Consider the following 21,948-nt stretch of genomic DNA (forward strand, 5'->3'; position numbering starts at 1 on the left):
GGAGTTAGAACTGTGAACAAGTTGATGGTTTAACGCCGGGATCAAGTTGTCTTTGTTTTGAATTACGTATCTTTTGCTTTTTCTCCACGTGAGCCCTTTTTACATATATTTATCTAAGATATAGGGAGCCTAACACATTAGTCAAAAGTTTTACATAGCGTTTCTTTCTTTATCATGCATACAGACTGGCGTTAAGTTGATGAGTAAAAATAAATTTTACGCCACTGAAAGGTGTTGCGAAGTTGCTCTATGTTTTTTACTTCGTTAGCATAGAGACATTGTTGGTGACTGACCTGAGGAAAGACTTCAAGATGCCTTCTTGAGCCAGTTTGCGTGGTTAGTGCTTGCAGGACGCTCGAGAATGAGTCGGTTTCCCACTTTGCGTGAGCACATTGCTGACGACAACGAGGGAGGTCAATGCTGACAGATTCGGAAGACAATTATGTTGAATGTTGGACATAGAAGCCTTTTCTTTACTTCCCGTCCTCGTAACTTGAAGCTTTTGTTTTTTTCGCTGCAACTACCAAACATGAGTCTAGATACAGCAAAAGTCTTTCTTGAGCAAAGCATTGGACGAATGAGTGTAGATTTGTGGAACCTAGTGGCTGAAATGGTTATGGTCACAAACACTTAGCTGTACAAACCTCTACCATGCAATGCAAAGACTTTACATTAAACCATAAATTCCGCTTTTTAAACAAATCAAAGCCGTTTTTCCACATCTCTACATAATTGGAGCTTTTTTGTATTCTTAAATGATTTGACGTAGATTCAAATTCAATCCCTTCCAGAACTTGTGTCAGTGTTTCCAAAAGCAACCGACCAGTTGTTTTTTGACTATTTGCATGAACTTTGCTTATTTGCACGAATGTTTGTTGTGAAACAATGTTTTTGAACGTAGAAATAATTAAAATCAATTCAAAAAACATCCGGCCAGATTGCAGCAGACACAACAGCTTTGTTGTAATCGAATTCTTCTACAACGCACATTGCCATACAAAAGCAAAGTAGCCAATCAGAACGCAGGAACTAGCGTCTTGCGTGCTCGAATTCCTTTTGTCTCTCCAGCAGCAAATTACTCTCCGACGATTCTATATTGTCCATACGAGCGTGGCATTTTTTGAACATAGAAACATGATATGTTTTGCGATAAAACTTTTGAAGTTACATTTCATTCTTGAATATAATATTTGTAAATCAAATCATCAGAATGTGTAAACTGAAATTAGGCCAAGGCAGCACGCAGATAGTTTGGTCGGCCATCAGGACAAGCAGCTCTTTCTATAGTGCTTTGTTATTACAAAAATTATTAAAACATTTTGTTTGCTTGGCCTTTGCCATGACGCATCAATTGACGCACTGGCGGATTTACTCGCTATATTTCACGAAAAATGAGGGAAAGAGAAATTATTGAGCGTTATTTTTATTGTGCTTTTCAACATCAAAAAATGAACCTTGTGAAAACGTGACTGCAGCAGCATCCAATGGGATTGCAAGTTAGATAAAATTTTGTGCATGTTTTCAGACACAGCAGTATCGTAGAGAATTGTAAATAGGTTATGGTTTGAATGATGTTCAAAGTCAAAGTTGAATTGGCTAGCTGGTAAGTCCGTGCTTGTTTAATGTATTACTTTTTTGCTTTCTGTAATGCTTTGCTTGCAAAAAATGCATCTAATAACAGTTGTAGAATAAAATATTCCGCTTATGGATGATACGTTAGCTAATATGACGTCACGGAATCATTGCACTGCAAATGCGTTCTATGTCAGTTTTATCAATTTTATAATACATTTAATTTATTTCTTTCTTTTAAAAACTATATTATAATTGTTAGAGACATGATTTTTTGGCAATGAAAAAGTAAACAAATAAAATGCGATTCTGTTCTGGGATCAAAAGAGATCTAATATTCACTGTTGTATTTTCATTACACACAAACGTTAAAAAAGCTCTCTTGATAAGAAATGAAGTACAATAGCATTAATATCTAGGTTAAGGATTGAAAGCTGTTTTTAATAAACGATTTACTTTGCTGACAGATTCCTGCAGATTGGCCAAGAAAACAGGAGACTGGTGATCGATTCTTTGTCAAGGTAAGAATAGTAGGCTCTTATGCATTAATAGTGATATCTACAACACGGGCCATCGGCGCGGGTTTTGGATCCAACCAGATACACCATTAACATTCTCTCATCTTGTGGTAACAAGTATTTCAACTTATACAAAGCTGTGGGAGAAGCAACAGTCATATTTCATTTTGCACCACCTGCAAAGCAGTATAGCTTTGTAAGAACAGTGAAACACTGTTTTTCTTGCCAGCGACAAAAGTTGAAATTTTCTTAGTAGTATTCGGAATCTACTCGATTCCATGTTCCACTAATATTTTTGTTTAAAGATTTACTTTAATGTTATCACATTTTTGTGATAATTGCTACTGACACATCAAAGGTCTGCATGATCATCTTCTTTCTACTTTAAGATCCTTGTTTTGTTTTGCGAACGATGGAGTAAATAGAGAAGTACACGAATAGTAGATTTTTCTCCTGCTTAAAGCTATTTTAGTTACTTATGATTAACCACGCGAGGTTTGAACCACAAGTAGTTAACACATCTGAAGAGGACATGACTCTAAAAGAGGCACGAGAGCTCAGACTCAGATGCACAGCTGCAATGCTTGTTAACAAATATTAAGCGTAGACGTTGTTTCAATAACAATTGACGTTGAAAAAATGTAAGCAGAACAAACTTTGCCAATTGAAACCATTGGAATGAACGCCAAAACAATTCTCAACCGGTTTTATGCTTGGAATTTGTTCAGACGAAAAACTATTATCTTTGTCTTTTCAACGGTGATATTTATAGACCAGAAAGAGTTTAACAATTGATAGAGGGGCTTTAAACCTTTTGTGCTGCTAATACAATAGCGTTTTGCCCAAGCTGTGGTCTGCAACCTGGATCAAATTTCCTTGATTCAACTAAGCGACATTGATCAAACGAATGATTTTAGTTGTTGGGTTTTGGACACCACCTGTTATGCTGTAAACTTGCTAACGATTCTTATGACATCTGCAAACTTACACATATGATAAGGGACACACGGCCTACTAGAACACGGCCAAATATGTTGCTATTTGAAGAAATTTCTAAGAGTCTGAATTGTTACAATCATAACTATGACAAACCTATCATCTTCCCATTTCCAAAAGTAAGTAAAATGAGCAATATTTGCATCTAGACATATTTTTGGCTTGTTTTTCCAGAGATTAGATATGTATGTTAAGCACAACTTATGCAATAATAATGTAAAATATGTAAAAATTTCCAACTACTTCCTGGAGGTAGTCTCATCATACAGTCGTTAGGTTTTTTGTATAGCAGGATTTTTTGCCAATAGCCACATTTTACTTGCAAAATTAAACTTGGTGTAAAACAAAACAAACTAAAATTTAAATTAGGACATCAAATGAACCGCTTACAACATAGAATTCACAAAAAATCCTTGATATTTTAAATGGAGCATGCAATTTCACCAAAAGCGATACTCCAAACGATACTACCTCCAGGTTGCAGTTGGAAAATCTTACATATTTTACATTGTTATTGCATAAGTTGTGCTTAACATACATACCTAATCTCCGGTTGAACAAGCCAAACATATGTCTAGGTACAAATATTGCTTATTTTACTTACTTCTGGAAATGGAAAGATGACATGTTTGTCATAGCTATAATTGTAACAATTCAGACTCTTAGAAATTTCCTCAAATAGCAACATATTTGGCCGTGTTCTAGTAGGCCGTGAGGGACACATATCACATACGATAAAACAAGTTGTAAAATCAAATCAAAAAGATACAGACCCAGACCTCAGAATCCGTCATTTCTACATTGATTCAACATCTGCAGACATATATTTTTTCGTGCAGCTGTGACTTCAGGAGGAAGCTTAAAAAATCTAATTATTATTCTTCAACGCAAAAGGGGACTAAAGAGATTGCAGACAAAAATCGAATCATGTCGAATCATGTTTGAAACAACAAAATCACACGTGTTAGTGACTTTTCCTCTATACCGCTACTCGTGCATTGCAATGGATTTAGTAAATTTGGGCTTTAAAACCCATTTTCCGTAAATTTCTAGTGGTTTAAATTTATGCAACTCTTTGAGTTGTTGCGCAGCTATGCTTTGGATTTCTCAAAGAGGTCTATCATTGGTTTGAGGTCCAGAACATTCGGACCAACACCTAAAAGATTGTTGGTTCAATTCCAACAGGAAGCATTGTTTTTTTCGTATCCAGGCTTACGCCCGGTGGTTGAAGATTTGGATTAAGTGGAAGGAAAGGCAAGAAAGCCAATCTTCGTGTCCATCTTTAAGCATGCCTTTAAATGTCCTGTCGATGTCACAGCCGTATGCCCATGAGCGGTGTCGAACCAGCGTCCTTTCGAGTGCCATACTAGGGCTCTCATCACTCGGCTTGTGTCTTGGCAAGGCACATATTCACCTGCTAGATATTAAAGTGAACGGGAAGTTGGGTTCCCATTTCCAGCTTACATATTTCACAATTTTCATAATTGAATATTTGTCGATCTACACTACAGTAGCCTATAGTATCTCCCTCTTGCCTACTTATCTGCAAGCAAGTTTACGGTAACACTTCACGTTTGTACGCATAAATAAAATGCAAGGACCTTTTAGCAAAAGATGGGTATGTTTCCATGAATGAGTCACCCCTGGGTGAAGTGTATGAGCTCCTTTTGACAACTGTACGCTGTACGACGATAACTCTTATCTTGTCAGTGGTAAGATAGAAAAAATATGTCGTTACGTTTACCATCAGAAGACGTTGAAGCTTTGTTAATCTGAAGATTTATATGTAACAGTTGCTCATAAAAATAGAACTGTTTCAGGTTGCATTATATTTGCGGAGACAGATGTTGAAGAAATATGAAGAGCCTGCAGATAGTTTCACCACTTGCAGACATTATGTGATAATCTATTGCTTACAACGACAGTTTGTGGTGAGATAAACAATACAGTATAAGCCGGAGTGTGAGAAAGGAAGTTAGCTCCATTTTTTTAAAACTTAAGATGGTCAATAATTAACTGTCCGTTCTTTCTTTTCTTCCTTCATAGTCATGTCAGATCGCTTGCTCAATGCAAAGTCAAATTAAATATGCTCTTACTTTGTGTGTAACTTGAGCAAACAGGACAGCACACTCTTTACTTTTGCTGTTTTAAGTTTGCTAAAAAATATCAATACCTCGCATCAAGTTTGCAGAAATGCAACGTTCATATTCGTTTATTACAAAAGGTATTTCAATATAAAATCATGATCTTAAACCATCATGATCTTAAAAATGTCAATCAAATTTTAAAGCAAAATCGTCACGTAGACAAAAAAAAAAGACAAAAGTCTTTAATAAAATGAAGGTCTTCAAAACGAAATTATTACCACACCCCAGAAGAAAGCCCTGACTGAAATTATTTAAATTTTTTAAAACAAAATGCTTTTCTTATCTGAAGATGTGTCATTTTAGATCCAAAAAGTTTCACCTGCAGAACTTCAGTCATGTGAAAACCAAGAATGCAGTTGATCCAATAATCCAGTATGCAAATTGTATTACGCTGCAATACAGCAAGCTTAAAAAGTATTTATTTCTTCAATGCCTAAAATGATTGATTGTGATGACGTCTATCATCAGACCACGAAGAATTTCGCCACACAATAATCTCGAAGCTGTGACATGCTTTTGAAAGTTTACAACAGTATTATGGTTGAGAAAGCTCAAGTATAAACCTGTGTCATGTGGCTTTTGTTTACACCCAGCAAAGGTGGTTAATTTTATATCGCTTCAACGTCTGCCTACATTAAAACAACGTTTGGCTTCTCTAGAGACAAGAACACGATGTGAAATAGGCATATTTTTTCTGGTAATACACTTTTTCTTGCTGAATGTTAGCATGCAAAATCAGCATGCTAGAACATCGCACATTGGTGGTGCGTTTTTTTAAATGTTGGAATTAAAAAAAAACTACTGCACATTTACCAAGATAATTGAAAAGCCTGAAGCAGTCAGTTAATTTTCTCCATCAATTTGCACTTTTCAGAACGGCTGTTAGCAAATGAAATCTGCATTAAAAGCACAGCTGCCTGAATCATGCTAATTTATCAAGAGTTGGCTGATTGTTTTTGCGTCTTATGCTTTTGCAACGACCTACAGTTATACAAAACAAAGAAAAACATAAAACAAATTTAATTTCCAGCAGTGTAGTTTTACAGTGTAATGGTTGTACACTGTACAGTAATGGGGTCAAAATTGCAACAATCTAAGGTCAAAATAAACGCACTTCGAAAATTTCATGACGTTGTTTTGAGATTCTCTTGTGTTTCGAAGGTCCATAAAAGCGAAATGGTAGGCACTTAAACATAAAAAAACTTTTGTAAGACAAATGAATTATTGGACCATTCAGAAGATACAAGAACAGAGTTTAAACTAATCAGAAGTTGCAAGGAAAACAGAGAAAACATTTCTGATATGAAGTAAAGTCGGCGTTTCGTCATCCACAGCTTGGCGTTGTAAAGGGTTAATGCAGTGTTAGGCATTTCGACGACATGTGTTCGATTCCCACCCAAACCATAAATCTTTTTCCTCTGTAATTACCACACAAAGTTCAAAGTAGGATCAACTCTCTGGCTGAATGATAGAAGAATCGCAATTGAACGTTCTGATTGGTTGGCGGTGTCATCGGGTCTTACAAGAAATTGCCATGTTTAAGTGGCTACCAAGCGAAATACTTTAAATTAGAGTTTTAAGCAAAAAAAACATCATTTGTGAAACAAATACCATTTTAAAATAAAGAAACTCCTTGTTTTGAAACTTTATATTTAAACAAAAAAAAAGGTTGCGAGATTTAAAAGTAGGCTACGTTGAAAATTATTCTTTTTCGTGTTACCAGTTCCGACAGTTTAAGATTTTCTTTTTGTAGTTGCCATGTTCATGCTAATTTAAATCGTTTCCAACAATTTCTGCTTGTTAGCCGCATCTTTGTTATACTGTCTTCAACCAAATCGAAACCACAATCTTTTGTGTTAAGGCTTTCAAATCTCCTCGTTAAATTAATGAATAACAACATGGTTGCCAGCCTAGGTGGGAGGCATACAAAGAAGGCTACCCGTAGCGCATGTTTCATATTTACCATTACCATTTTCCACAACAAGAGATACTTTTGTTACATCAATTTTACTTAAAACAACGTTGTACATCTAGTATGGGGTTATTGTTTGCAAGTAACACTTTGCAGTTTAATCAAAACTTCTCAACCTTAGTTGCAGCTTTGTACAGTATTTAGTGCCTATATCTCTGCTGCGCTTCTGCCACGATAAACGAACACACCTCTACCTCGGGGGCATTGGGCTTGAGCTTTTGAAGCAGAAAAAAGTTTCAAAACGCCAAGCAGCATGAAAAAATACCACAAAAACTTTAATCTGGTATCAATTTGAAAGACACAAAAGCACAGTAAAAACACATTGTTTTTTCTCATCTTCCTTAGAAAGCGTTTTTTTTTTTAGGTTGAATGGCTGGAATCGATTGGAAGGGTTGTATCAAAACGTTTTCATATTATGAGGAAAGTGTTCTTTCTTGCATTAAGCAACCCAGATAAGTCCACAATGCGTCCCATCGGAAATATAATACATCCGCTAGTGGTAAAGTAACAAACAAAGAAATGAAACCACTGACTTTCACTTATTTAAAAAAAGTCTCAGATTTTTCAAGGCTCGGTGCTTCTTCGTGTTTCGTGTCACAATTTACAAAAGGTCCCTGATACCCCAGACAGAAAATCAGACGTTTCTTTACACTGATTCAACGTTGGCGTCTGCATCTGATACACAATCGACTGGAATGCTTGCAATCTGCTTCGTGAGCAGATTTTTACTTTGTAGATGTAGTCGAGCTATGGTCATTTATACTATTGTTGCATCGTGCATCAAGCTCAGCCAGTTGTTGCTATTGCATTTGATCATGTGGGTATTTTTAGTTAATTTTGATTTATCCCTAGATAGCAGGCGCTTAAAATTCCCTGCATAACCTGCTGGCTATTTCTGGGCCTGGACGCCGCGCTGTCTATGAGGTCATCGTTACCATGACGGCCCTGTTGGGAAAGCTAAAACGGCATCGGTTACGTCACGTCGCGTGACATCAGGCTGGAGATGCGAGAGAGACGAAGGTCGTTTGAAAGACGCGAAGAGAAAAAAAGGCGCCTATGACGTCATCACGTGATGAAGTATTGCGAAATTAAGGTTAACGCGTCAGTGTGTGCGTAGCAGGGCAGCGGTGGTAACCTACGTCAGCTCAGCCAACAGCAGTCATCAAAATTTAATGGGAGGCTGCAGTAAAAAAGAAGGCATTCTTTTCACTGGATTGCATTTGCTACTTCTAAACAGCCAGAAACAGTTTGTTTGGAAGGTAAAAACCCCAGGTATTTTTTCGAATTTGGCAGCTTGTGCAAAGTGGTCATTGCCGGCATTCTAGCTGAGCCTTGTAAAGTTCTCGCGTTCATAGCCACCACGCGCACTTGAGAAGAAAGCCTTTGTGACAGCTCAGCATTAAAAAAGAACTCGACGCGGGGTCCAAAATCCAACTAAGGTTGGCTATGTTTGTTCAGAAAGTTTTTCTGACTCTCTCGTTTCGAACGAAATCACGCGTCTCTGCCTAACGGCAACCGCAATCCGATACTTTAAAGCTGAGTTAGCCATGTTGATTACACGTTAATTTGTATTGATTCAATGCTATAACATTTCTCAAAACTGTTAAGAGTGTTGACAGATTTTTTCACTTTGTTAGCGTTGTAATCGAACACCGGCGCTAAGCAAAGATCGCGCCACCAAAGCAGGTTTTCTCATTCAAAACTGCTTTATGCTTTACCAACATAAACTAACATGCAATTAACAATAAAACAAGTATTTCGATAATTAGCACAGATCGAAATGAAGTAGCTTGCTAAAACCTGCTCGGGATGTTTCTTGGAGCAAGTGTTATTTGTGGCGTTGCGTTCTATTAACTTTCAGTTGACGTAAAAACAACTTCTGTCATTTTACTGAACAGATAAAAAAAAACAATACATTGTTTCATCTGGTTGGCAAAAATCGAAGGTAAAATCAATACATGCCTTGTCAAGTGCTTTCTTCGTACAAAAACGACAATCGCTGCTTGATTTATTAACTTTTTACCAAAAAGAAATCGATTTATTATAAACTAACGTTGATAATACGTTTGTCAAAACTATTTCTTGGGGGACACGAGGTGATTGCACTTGATCAAGTTGATGTTCTTGAAGCGACTGCATTAAACCGATTAAAGGCAGGATATAGCTGCTTACGAAAGCAAAATATAAGAAGTCAAAAATTTAAGACACAGAAAGACTTCAAGTTTGTATGATGCACTTTGAACAATTTCGTCCATGCCTGAACGACATGGCAATTTTGAGAGGATTGGGTGGTTGCGTATTCCAATAGAAATTACGAACAGCACAATTATTTAGTAAGCTCGTCTGTCAATTTCGTAAATGTTATGCAACAAACCTGTTATCTTGCACGAGCGCAAAATTTATGTAAATAATTTTTGAAACACCTTGAGGCTTAACATCAAAATTTTCGTTTTCACAGGTCGAATCAAAAACTTACGACAAAGCCACCGATTTGATTTATTTCATCCAGTCTTTCATATAAAAGTTGATATGACACGATATCTTACGATTAGTGAATTGAAACGCCAACATTTATAAAAGCCTTACCTTTCATATAAATTAACTTTTCGTTGCGTATAAAACGGAATCTATTCATAGGTGATCGACGTTTAGTATATTAATTAGCATTTAAGTGCCAATAATTTCAATTCAATATTCCTGGTGAAACTGAACTTGGATTTTTGGTTCGTTAAAAAGTCAAAGAAGTTGTATAACAGACTTTAAGCAAGCTCTATCTTACCGAACCATCTTGCACCGCTGTGCGGCAGCAGTTCCAACGGCAGGTAAATTATTAATGTGGAATAACTTTAAGCTTATGTTAATGCTGTCGGTTTATCTTGTTTCATCGGCGAGCATTTTCTTCCAAATGTTTTGATGACGTCAGGGTGTGTTTTCCGCTCAATATATCATCGTTGCGTGTTCATCACGCAATAATTACAAGGGGGCATTGACCACTGAGTCGAATTTGTTGACATAAAGGACAACACCACCCCCTTTTCATTCATCCTGGTTTATATAACTCGTTGACAGGTAAAATCTTGTTTTCCTTATATGGTCAATGCCTGCAAGTTGTTGTCACTTTTCAGACTGCAATTCAACCTTGTTTTACATTAATTCAACGTCTACACACGTTGAATCAATGTAAAAAGCAGTTAATTTGCTGTCAAAGGGTTGCTACTTCGTTGATTGAATTTGACGTGACGTCACTGGCCAGCTGTTTCCAAGTAGCACCGCGAGTAGTCTGCTGGACAACACGAACTTTCGACCATCTCTGTTAAGTTTGCTGCTAATATAATCAATAAACTAATAACAAGGTAACTTGGTATATCGATCTCGGTTACGACGACCTAGCTTCTGAGCACCTTCCCTTGGTACCCGTGGTTTTGTTATTTGTAGCCAAACTGAGATATTTCTTGTTTCCAAGTCGCGACTAAATTTTAAGAAAATTCATCTTCTGAATGACTTTTCAGTTGTTTTAAAGTTATTTTTCGAAACATTTCTTGACTGATTTCAAATTCTTGCAGCTAGGCAACGTGTCTTGTAAATTGTGGCTCATCGTAACATGGAGATGTCTAATCGATACAAAGAAGCGTTAGCCCTCTCACAAAGACGTTTTTACAGTTAGAATGTCGAGCTTAAAAATCACAGCGTTTTTGTGCATGTTAGAGTGACGCATTAGTTAGTGTTATAGTAGTTTTATACTTTTTACCTCAGAATGACAGAGATCTGTAAGTTGAATTAGAATATTACACCTTGCCTGCGTGTTTTGAACTTCATCAAGAGTGATTAGTACTTTTTGACCATTGCCATACTGCAGAAACAAGGCTTAATGTGGTTTAAAATGTAGCAGATAATATGCCACATAAATGCTTCTTTGAGTCTCTGGAGTAGAGAGTTTATCTATTTACCGCCCCTGGCTATCGATATTTACACCATGCAGGTTATCAACCTTTGCTGAGAGGCCACTGAAAAATAGCCATTTATATTTCTTCCATGTGGAAAACCAGCCACACTGGAATACTTTTTGTACCACAAATACAATATCTGCATGTAACATGTCACTGGAGATTCAATTGTTGATAATGTTCTTCACCAAGGCACTTGCAGTTACTCCACAGGGTTCACCAAAGAACATTTTTGTGCAAACGTCTAATATTATATGGTAAAGACTTCACTCAAATAAAATATATCTTAGGTTGTCTTTAAATCTAGTACTAAAAGTGACGAATACTTATCAAACCGTATTTTCATACCAAGTTGCCCTACGATTATATGAGCAAAAAAGATGCAGCCAGATTGACTAGATATTTTAAAGAAGCACTTGATCACGTTAGTCAATGGACGTTGGTGCAACGTCATCTCACGATGATGAAATTAGTTCATTGTTTTTCAGATGCAAGATTACAAAAAGATGTGTAGTATGTTAGCCGGAGATGATGCTCTCAACACGTTGCTCTCAGTAAAGCAGGAACCATACAGTCCGCTTGGAGGAACATTTTTCAGCAGTTTTCACTCTTCCCTCACTAGTAGCCCAGACAGTTTGAGCTCTGAAGAGGGGCTTTACAGTCCTCCAACAATGGTGCACTTGGGTTTTCCTCCAGTAATGGAGAACAATGCTTCTTTGTCCACGCAAATGAACTGCAACTATAACAATAATCGTCACGGTTCATCTGGCGACGATGACGGTTTTGATGACCTAGCCAGTTGCATGGTGACGTCATCGGGCGACCGCGTCAGTGACGTCATCGCGTCAGCGACCTCAGGAATCTTTACCTTCGGAGATTACAACATCGATTCTACAGATATCGGTAGTTTAATGGCAGCTCCTCCAGGAGCAGTGATGAAATGTTCCGGAAGATCCAGTGAAGCAGATTCCTCATCTTTAGATAATTCCACATCCTCCATTTCCACATTAGCATCCTCCTCACCACCCTCCTCTGACCCAACTACCCCCACCACCCCCAAGCGTCTCTGCCTGGTGTGTGGGGATGTGGCTTCGGGGTACCACTATGGAGTTGCATCGTGTGAAGCTTGTAAAGCGTTTTTCAAAAGAACCATACAAGGTGAGTTAGTTATGTTTTGATTATATGAGAATGCGGTTTATATTTTAAGTTTGACAGTAACCAATGTAAAAGGCAATACTCGCTTACCAGAACATACCTTGAGAGGTTACGAAAGCTCATGGTTTATCATGCAAACGAAATCACATTAACTCAATAAAATGTATTCATAGCAGTGGATTTTAAACTGGGTTGATGACCCCCCTTTGAGGGCTCGTGTAAAGCATTAAAGAGCTCTGTAAAGTGCATAGATTTTATGAAAAAGTAGCCCACTTTTGCCAAAATTTATCTACATCAGTGCAAATTTGGAAAATTGTCTCTTAGGTTTACTCTTTGAAGTTTAGAGGTTGATAGGATTTCAGAAAATTGCCATAGGTCCGTGGCTACATAAGGTTGGGATCCACTGATTAAAAAAAATATTTCAGTCCAACGTTTTCTGAACTATGTATATACAATAGGCTACTGCGATTTCAAAAATGAATATACGGATTGAGTTTTGAACTAAAAGGAAAAAAAAAATTGAATGAAATCTAATTTATAACAACGGCAAATGAGCCACGCCTTTTGTGTCTTTATCTTAATGAGAAATGAATTCCAAATTAATTCAAAAGGATTTTGTTTCACTTTTTACCTTCGCTGCTGATGAATTTTAAAAACGAATTTTTAGCATTAAGGGGAATGTATTAGATTAAAAAAAAATACGAATACGTTCAGTTTTTAAAGTCTTTGCTTAATGCAAGTGGCCCAACGAAGAAAATTTGAGCTTTAATTCTCATTTCTAAAATGCTTTTAACTGATATTGGGTGCAACCCTTGAGGTGGATTAAACGTAATCGTCGTGTTTCAAGCATCGTTGTTCATTTGTTTGATTGCACGAGGCTTAAAACAACAGTGCCAGCATAATCCGGTATCAGAGACATGCGATTAATCTGCAAATGTGTTTTTCAACAACAGGCAGCATCGATTACTCTTGCCCTGCCGCCAACGATTGTGAGATCACAAAGCGAAGACGAAAATCTTGCCAGTCGTGCAGGTTCAGCAAATGCCTTCGAGTTGGAATGCTTCGAGAAGGTTCGAACGCCTGTTCTGATTTACAATTGAAGAGTTGGTCCAGCGGTTAAGATCATTGACAGATGTTCGGGTGGTTGCGGGTTAGAATCCAGTGTTGGGTGTACAAAAATTCAAATTTTTTAACAATTCCGTTTTTCATGCTTTTTTAACCTGAAAGATTTGTCAAAATTTTTGTGACATCTGATAAACAACAAGCTTTCACTATAGATGAGGAAATTTAAGTGGAAGCCACCCTTCTAAACTTGTTTAGCCCACTCATGGCCACCTAAAGATACGGCCTGATTTGCCACATTTTGCAGAAATTTCCAGGTTTTTCTAACTTTGGGCGAACGTTTAAATAAATTTTTCTAAAAATTAGATTTTTGCGCTTTCTTTATTTTTTTCCCCAGATGACACAATAGGTTTTAACATCCTCGCATGTTGAAAAACAAAGAAAATTTGATTTTGTAGATTTTAGTCAGACTGTTAATTTTCAATAACAGTCTGATTTAACGTTTTTCAACTTACTTTTTCTCATTTGCTACTGCTTCCCCAAGGCAACAAAAAGTTTTTTGTCATTAAGAAACCGCAAAAAGTAAAAACATCTCAAAAAATGTCAGTTAAACACTAACAGTAGCTGTAATCAAAATCTGCAACAAAATGTGACAAATTAGGCCGCATCTCCAGGTGGCCATGGCCCACTACAAAATAGCTCAAATTTTTTTTTAACAGCATTATTTTTCCTTGAAATGTTAGCACTATCAGTTTTCACCCAGAGGGGATCCCATTGAAAACTTTTCTGGTGGGCCGCTTGACTTAAAGCCAGTCAGACGGCCACCGTCCTGTTCTACTGTATAAGTGGTGAACCTACTTTGAATACATGAGCACTTTTAACCAAAATATGGGGTTTTCGTGTTTGAGTAATTCTGATTTAATAACAATAGCTACGGAGCTTTCATTTCCAAATTCTTAGGCCGATTGACTCTGCTATGTTCTATCAACATCTTGGTTTCAAATTGACATAGCTGTTCGTGTACATGCGTGCACAGGTGAACCCTGACCTGTGTGCACGAGTGAAACAAGCCACTTTCGATGATAAACACGTGCGTTTTTACAAAATTGATGATGTCACAATCATGAGGAGCGCTATTCGAATTGGTTTATGTAATGAAATAATCACTACATATTGCAATTTCTTTGTTTAGTGTTCCATGAAAAAAAATTCTTGCATTTTTGAAACTAAGAGACTTAACAACGATGTATATGTGCTTTACAAATACAATGGTTGCCCCTACTGCCAGTAACTTTTTTTGATTGATTCGACGTGTGTAGACGTTGAATCAATGTAGAAAGAAAGAATTTTACCAGCTGCAGATGGCAATTGAGGAGCAAAGCGTTGCTTAGTAACATCATTAAATTCTTGTGCTTTAAAAAAAATACGTCATAAATATGATTCTGAATGTTGTTATTGCATCGATTATTCTGCTTCTTTGCAGGTGTTAGACTGGACCGGGTGAGAGGTGGGAGACAGAAATACAAGAGGAAAATAGATGCGGGTGACATCGCCCCCTATGTAGTTCCTGTTTCAATGGAAGTCAAGCCTACCGTCATACCTGGTATGTTTGAAAATTAGATGTGTAGTCATTAATAAACGTAAAATTGCGGTAAGTTACTATCAAAGTTACGTTTCAAAGTGATCTTCAAGCTTTTAACACCTCGTAAGCGAAATCATCTGTGAAAACAATCAAGAATTCTTTTTTCTAAACGATTGTCTTCCTTTTTGCAAATTGCACTGCTGCGGTATGTAAAGAGAACCACTATATTATGAAATGAGGTTTATCCAAGTTTCTTGCGTTGTACGTAAATTTCAGTCAATTTTTTTTAAAAGATGATGAATAACAGAAAGTAAATTTCACAAGAGTGGGTTCAGTCATTGGTTCAATCGGAAATATAAATTATTTTGCCTGTTGAAGTATAAAACAAATTTGAGCTCTTGCGGTGTGCTTGGTTGTTTTCTTGATCTGATTATCGGCAGTTTTGATGCACCAGTGATTTCAACAATTATTGATTTATTTGACAGAGCTAATTAGACTGCGAAATAACACGCCAGAGTGGTTGGGCCGACTCCGTTCAACATTTGATTGTTTGTATTTCTAGTGCAACCTCATCTAATTTATGATACCTTTTCTGTTTGAGTTTTCCTCGAGTTGCGTCTAAATGAAAGAATTTTTTTTAATTAAGCGCTTCTGCTAAGCTTCTGAAGTCTGACGTTATTTCCAGAGTGTTTGCTTTCAATAAAAGATGTCGTTTACTTTAAGCGTTCTTTCATGACCTCATTATGACGCAGCAAACAAAGTGGTCACCCATCTTCTCATGGCTGAACCGGACAAGATATATGCCCAACCGGATGCGTCCACCCCTAGGTCCGAGATGAAAATCCTTACTACCTTATGCGACCTTGCAGATAGGGAATTAGTCGTCATCATTGGCTGGGCTAAGCATATCCCAGGTATTGCTATGTTCACTTGTTTTTAACTTAATGTCACTTGCCATTTGCCTTCGTGTGGAGGCTTGGGGGCATCGAGAAATCTGTCGGGTAAGTAAGGGTACCAGACTAGGATTGACCCAACCCTGGCATCAACCCTGCTATAAATTAAAGTTTGGCAAAACACAAAGAAAATACTAAAATATAAGCTGCAATGCAAAACTGTAAAACAAACTTGCTAAAGTGAGCATAATGGTGAATACTGAGAAGATTAGGCGTAATGATAATTGTTCACAGGGTGCAATAATGATAATGCATTGCACATTGTTATCTGGGGCGCGCATTGTCCCCGTTTACTGGAAACCCGAGCTCCGCCACCATACCCAAGCGGTCTACCTTTTCATTAAAATCTTAGATGCAATAGCTTTGATGACGAAACAGTTTGTACATATTTAGTTTACAGTGGTGGTAATGTGCTTGCATCTGGTATAGTTTCATGCAACAAAACGGTTTTACTTTTAGATTATCATCATTAAAAACTCTTTTTTCAGGTTTCACCGTTCTCTCGCTGGCTGACCAAATGGCTCTTTTACAATCCGCCTGGATGGAGGTTTTAATTTTGGGCATAGTGTACAGGTTTGTACAGTTTAAATGTTTTACACTAAATAATAATGCTTGTTTTTATATAGCTGTATCCATCGCAGAATGCGTTGCTCCTCAGCGCTTTACAAAGCAGACAGTTGACACTATATAAAGACGCAACTTAGTACATTATTACCCGAATCCATTCGATTGCTCAGTGCCAAGCAGGATTTAGATTCAGTTCCACTTTTAAAAAGTCTTTGGTATGAACCGACAGGGTATCGAACCCATGCCTACCGATTAAGAGGCGGACGTACTTACCACTAATAAGCCACCGAGTAATTAAGTTAATTTCTTTCAACGTAACACTATTCTCGCTTTTTTTTTAATAGAATTGTTGCAGTGGCTAAACATTTTCCTTTAAAATTGTTGACCCATTTAGGCAGGGGGGTGTTTTTTGAGAGAAAACTCTGATTGTTATTGTCTCCCTGGTTTGGAGCAACTTGTCAAATTTAAATTGACGTTTGCACAAGTTCTCCTCACCCATTTGACACTGTGATGACGTAACGACGACGAAGGTCGTAAGTTTGACGTCACTAGTTTCTTGCTGTTACGCAACGTTTTGGATGTGTGGTTTTAATATTTATCTTTATTAAAGGTCCTAAATTAGAAGCAAAAAAGAAAGTGAGAAAATCACTATTCCACCAGCCTAGCCTACTATGAAACGTTGCATTTACAACATAAATACTCGTGGCTTTGGTAGAAGTTGAACCTATGACCTTTCGCTCGTCAGCCAAATGACCAAACCACTCGGCCACGCAAAGTTAATGGTTGTTAAATGAAGATTTGTTTTGATTTTACTAAAGATGAGCACAGCTTAGTTTTCGAAACGTTTGCTGAACATGAGTTTAGTATCTACATTTTGGGCTAGTTATTTTTTGATTATTTGTTTTTCAGCAAAACAAAAGTAGGCTATTCAAAAAAATACCTTAAATTTTAGTGTAGTCTACATTCTACAACATTGATTTAGCTAGAAAGAAAATTTTAAGCGGACGAAAACAAATGCTGGGGGGCATAAAATTGGGGGTGGGCTATTTATTCCCAAGCTTCTCCGTTGCTACGTCCCTGGACTTTCATTTGTATCTTTTCGTGCAGGTCGCTGCCTTATGACGGAGATCTTGTTTTCGCGGAAGATTTTGTCGTCGACAGCGATTTGAGTACAGAGGTAGGGATGGGAGAATTATTTTCCATTGTAAACCAACTTCTGCGACGACTCAAATCCCTCCAAATCACCAAAGAAGAATTTGTCTTAATGAAATCCATAGCACTTGCCAACGCAGGTGATTGTGTTTAAAGTAATTTTGTTATTTAATATTAATGTTCGTAAGTTAGTTGCTATACCACTCTAAATGTGAGCAATGATTTTTGGAAATTGACATTTTTATTGATCAATTATGGAGTTTGGTTTGAATTAATTTTGGAAGCGAAATATTTTTTTGATGTAAACTTCTGACATTTTTAAACTTTATCTCCTCAATTTTTCAAACCAAGTTTCTTAGTAAAGAATCTCCTTTAAAAGCGACTTTCCAAGCGTCTAGGAGGAGGGGGTGTATTACACATATTTTATAAGAGCAGCGAAACTTAAATACTAACTATCCATATTTTACGTTTTGATTCGTGAAATGCTGGAGTAAACTTTTGTTCAGTTTTGCTCAAACATGATTTGTTCACAACAATCTGAATGTGGTAAATCTATTGTAAATATTTCAATAAAAAAACTGAAAAAAAATTAAATCAAATTGCGCCGTCCAGAAAGAACAAAAATGTGGCTGGCCGTAGTCTTTAAAAAAAATACTGTTGCATTTTTGATCGCAAAACCAAGCGAAAACAGCATCGCTTTGTTATTGCTTGGGAAATACAAAAAAATTGAAAATAAAAAAATCGATTTCAAGCGCTTGCATCAGGATTTGTTTGTTATTTGCATGATTACGTAGGCTATTTATGTCGCAATATTCGAACTCCTGGCATTTTATAGCGTCATAGTTCAACCAAAAGCGTGATGTCACTATGTCGCAATAATGTACAAAGTTTGGAGTGAAAATGAAAGTGACTTGCATTTATTGATATTCTGTTATTGAAATATGATGATGACAAGACGAGGCTTGCTGCAAGGAAACTTAAACTAAACTGAACTTGTGCAGTGTGTGATATTTTTAGATTTATATTGAATTATTCTTCATCAACGTAATTATTCTCCCAATGGATAGGTACGCCTGAACACTGAACAGTTCTCTTTCTCAAAGCGTGAAAAGAAAGTTTGTAACTCACAGGGAGCGCTTGTGATGAGAACGCATATAGCAAATCAATCGTTTTTTACATCGATTCAACGTTTTTTGTCTGGAGAACAACTGAAATTTTGTGGTGAGGCAAGTGTTTCTGCCAGGGCCCAGGTCAGGTAGAGCAGCTAATCCAACCAGACTTCAAAATCACAGACAGAAACTTTTCCACTTAACGTGTGTGTGCATGCGCAACCCTTATCACGTGACAGAACACCCACCGATGACGTAGCGATTGCGTTATCAGTCTCTCCGCCAATAGACATTTCTCAAATTATCATAGCTCTCTAAAAAAGAGATTTCATTTTTTTGGTGGCTCTCTCGTGTTGGTTGCTAGGCAACGTGCTGACGTATGTGAAACGTGTAAGACGAGTCTTTGTTTCTCTTTTGTTTCATTCGCATCTTTTGCTCATATTTGGCGAGCAGAATATTCAGTTACTGGCATTCCGAGCACGCATGCGTCAGAAAAATGTAGACGTCATTCTTTGCCGCAGGGTTGCTGCCCTTGTACTTTTTACTGTGCATAGCCTACACTGATGATGAGAAAAAATAATTTTATTAGCATACTCTTTACTGATTGTTTAATAAAAAGAGTTGAAATGTTGTTGAATTGTCTTTTAATTGCATTTGTGTTGAATTTTTGAGTTGATATTTCATATTTGATACAACCTATTATTACAAATTCATTATTTGCAAATACGTCAAATTCAAATCCCTTTAAAAAATTCACTGCAGGTTTCTCAAAACCAAGAAAGCAAATACAGTAGAAACTTTTTAATTTCTCCTTTTATTGCGATTCATCTCAGAATGCTAGTTTGTCGTCTGCTATGCATCACCAATTATTCCCAAGACTAATTTAATGCAAATTGTTGACCAACAATACGTTTGTTTAGATTCTCCCCATGTTGAACAGCATCAAGCGCTTCGGCAGTTGCAAGACAACCTGCACCAGGCGCTCTCTGAGGCGGCGATGACTGCTTCCAGATGCGGGCAAATTCTCATGACTTTGCCGTTGTTGCGGCAGGTTGCTATCAGAGCGATTATCTTCTTCAACAGCGTGAGGGAAGCAGGCAAAGTGACGATGCACAAGCTCTTCCTAGAAATGCTAGAAGCAAAGCTTTGAAAAATGAAATTATTTAAGTTGTTTGTCTTTTTAGTGCATTTTACTTTGATTTAATAATAATCCATTTCCGTTTTATCAACGTCAAAAGTACATTTTGAATTTTAGTTCACTTTTACTCAAGCCACCTTCCAGCCAATAAATGTTGCTATTTTTACATTGTTTCAATGGTTAACACTCGTTAAAACGATGGAAAAATTGCAAGTTTTGCTAGCTAAGTGATCTGTATTTGAGACTCATTTTCCATATTCTTGAACTCAATACCAGAGGCAAGAATTTTCTATCAAATAGTGCAAGACGAATGAGCCTAGACAGCTAAGCAACCGTTTTTAATATTGGATCAACGTATCCAACAGTTGCCAACTGTTGCAAAAAGTACAATTTAAACCCAAATAGCAAAATTCGTATTTTTTACATTGATTCAATGTCTGCAGACGCACCAGTTTTGCTAACTGTTGCAAAAAGTACCATTTAAGGTTATATTAAGTTATTAACGTAAAAAGAACGGATTTTGCTAACTGGAACCATAATTGATGATTTGAAGTTAAACGTTTTCGTGCTGTTGGGAACTTGTATACCAAAGATGATATAGAAAACTGTGATTTTGTCTGCTAAAAACACGTTTCAAAATATTCTTCTATTGGTCTTCGATCGTCTACATAACTTAAATGTTCAAATTTCGTTCACAAATTTAATAGTTTTTAAATTGAACAAATGAGTTTTTATATGACGTTGTTTGTCGGCGCTACTTCTATTTTTGCTGCAGAGGTTCCCAATCTTTTTCAAGCAAAGGGATTTTTTTAACAATTTTTTTTTAAATTACATATTGAGTTTGCAGACTCTTACCTTCTGGGAATAAAGCTGAGTTAACTTTTCAAAATTATTTATAAATTTATGGATTATACTGCGCTTACTTTTAATATTGTTGCCCAAAGCGAGTATCTACCCCTTCAAACTTCCCAATGACCTCTTAGGGGCCATTGGCCAGAAGTTGGAGAATCACTGCTAAAGGTTAATACGTTTGTAAGTTTTTGTTGTTGAGTAATTTTGTCTCTGGAAATCCCTGATCAACTCGTAAAGTTTATTTTCTCCACGAGATGTTTCAAAAGCTTTTACGTTAGCGGACAAATGCTGAGGTTGTTAACATTTTAATTTTATGCAAGCTGCAAAAAAGTTTGAACTGCTGAAATTTTGAAAAAAAAAATTGTATTTTTACCAGTTTCTGATTTGTGACCCGGAAATATCAGAATAAAAATTTCTCCCATCCCGAGACCTCTAGATCACGTGGTTGGACTCGTGGATGTGAGGAGACATGCCGAAATTTGTTGCTAAACATTTTTCTTTAAAATTGTTGACCCATTTAGGCGGGCGGATGTTTTTTGAGAAACAATTCTTATTGTCTCTTCCTGGTTTGGAGCAACTTGTCAAATTTAAATTGACGTTTGCACAAGTTCTCCTCACCCATTTGACACTGTGATGACGTAACGATGACGATGGTCGTAAATTTGACGTCACTAGTTTCTTGCTGTTGCGCAATGTCCAGGGTGTGTGGTTTTAATATTTTCTATTGAATTTTGCCAACTGTTACAAAAAGTACAATTTAAACAGACAGAAAAATCCGTCATATTTACATTGATTTAACGGTTGCAGACGTCAAATCAATGTAAAAATGACCGATTTTGCTGTCTGGAAAGGTTTTATTAATGTTCTTGTAAGTTATTCACACTTCTGGTTTGCTATATTATTTCTTCTATTAATTGTTGTGATGTGTTATGAGCTGCGACTTGGTTACTCTGCTTCGGTATTAGCTTGAAGATTTTAGTAAAAAATTTGCGGCTTATTTTAAGTCTTGCTGCAGGGAACTGCCGTGCTTAATTATTCTTTTGCGTAATCATCGCCCTATCGGCTCTGGTTGGTATTTTGTATGTTATCTACTCTCAACATTGTTAGGTACAAGTCAGAAAGCTTTGACATGCTGATCACAAAGTAAAGACTGCCGACCATGCGGCCATATTTACACAGATTTATGGTGCGTTTTTTATTTATTGCTGAATAAAAGTATTAATCGAACA

At 36.9% G+C, this 21,948-nt stretch overlaps 1 protein-coding gene across 1 annotated transcript; it reads left to right on the top strand.

Annotated features, from left to right (window-relative positions):
- Positions 1-1,523: 1,523 nt before the first annotated feature.
- LOC145783869 (steroid hormone receptor ERR2-like) lies at positions 1,524-21,948 on the top strand. The gene is made up of 9 exons (XM_082595625.1): positions 1,524-1,603; positions 2,040-2,093; positions 11,638-12,307; positions 13,258-13,374; positions 14,850-14,969; positions 15,701-15,862; positions 16,390-16,474; positions 17,576-17,760; positions 19,650-21,948. Exons 3-9 carry the CDS (start codon positions 11,638-11,640, stop codon positions 19,877-19,879), a joined length of 1,569 nt encoding a protein of 522 aa, XP_082451751.1. The 5' UTR covers positions 1,524-1,603; positions 2,040-2,093; the 3' UTR covers positions 19,880-21,948.

The sequence above is a fragment of the Aplidium turbinatum genome, chromosome 1, assembly GCF_918807975.1.
Source record: "Aplidium turbinatum chromosome 1, kaAplTurb1.1, whole genome shotgun sequence".
In the NCBI taxonomy this organism is placed as follows: Eukaryota; Metazoa; Chordata; class Ascidiacea; order Aplousobranchia; family Polyclinidae; genus Aplidium; species Aplidium turbinatum.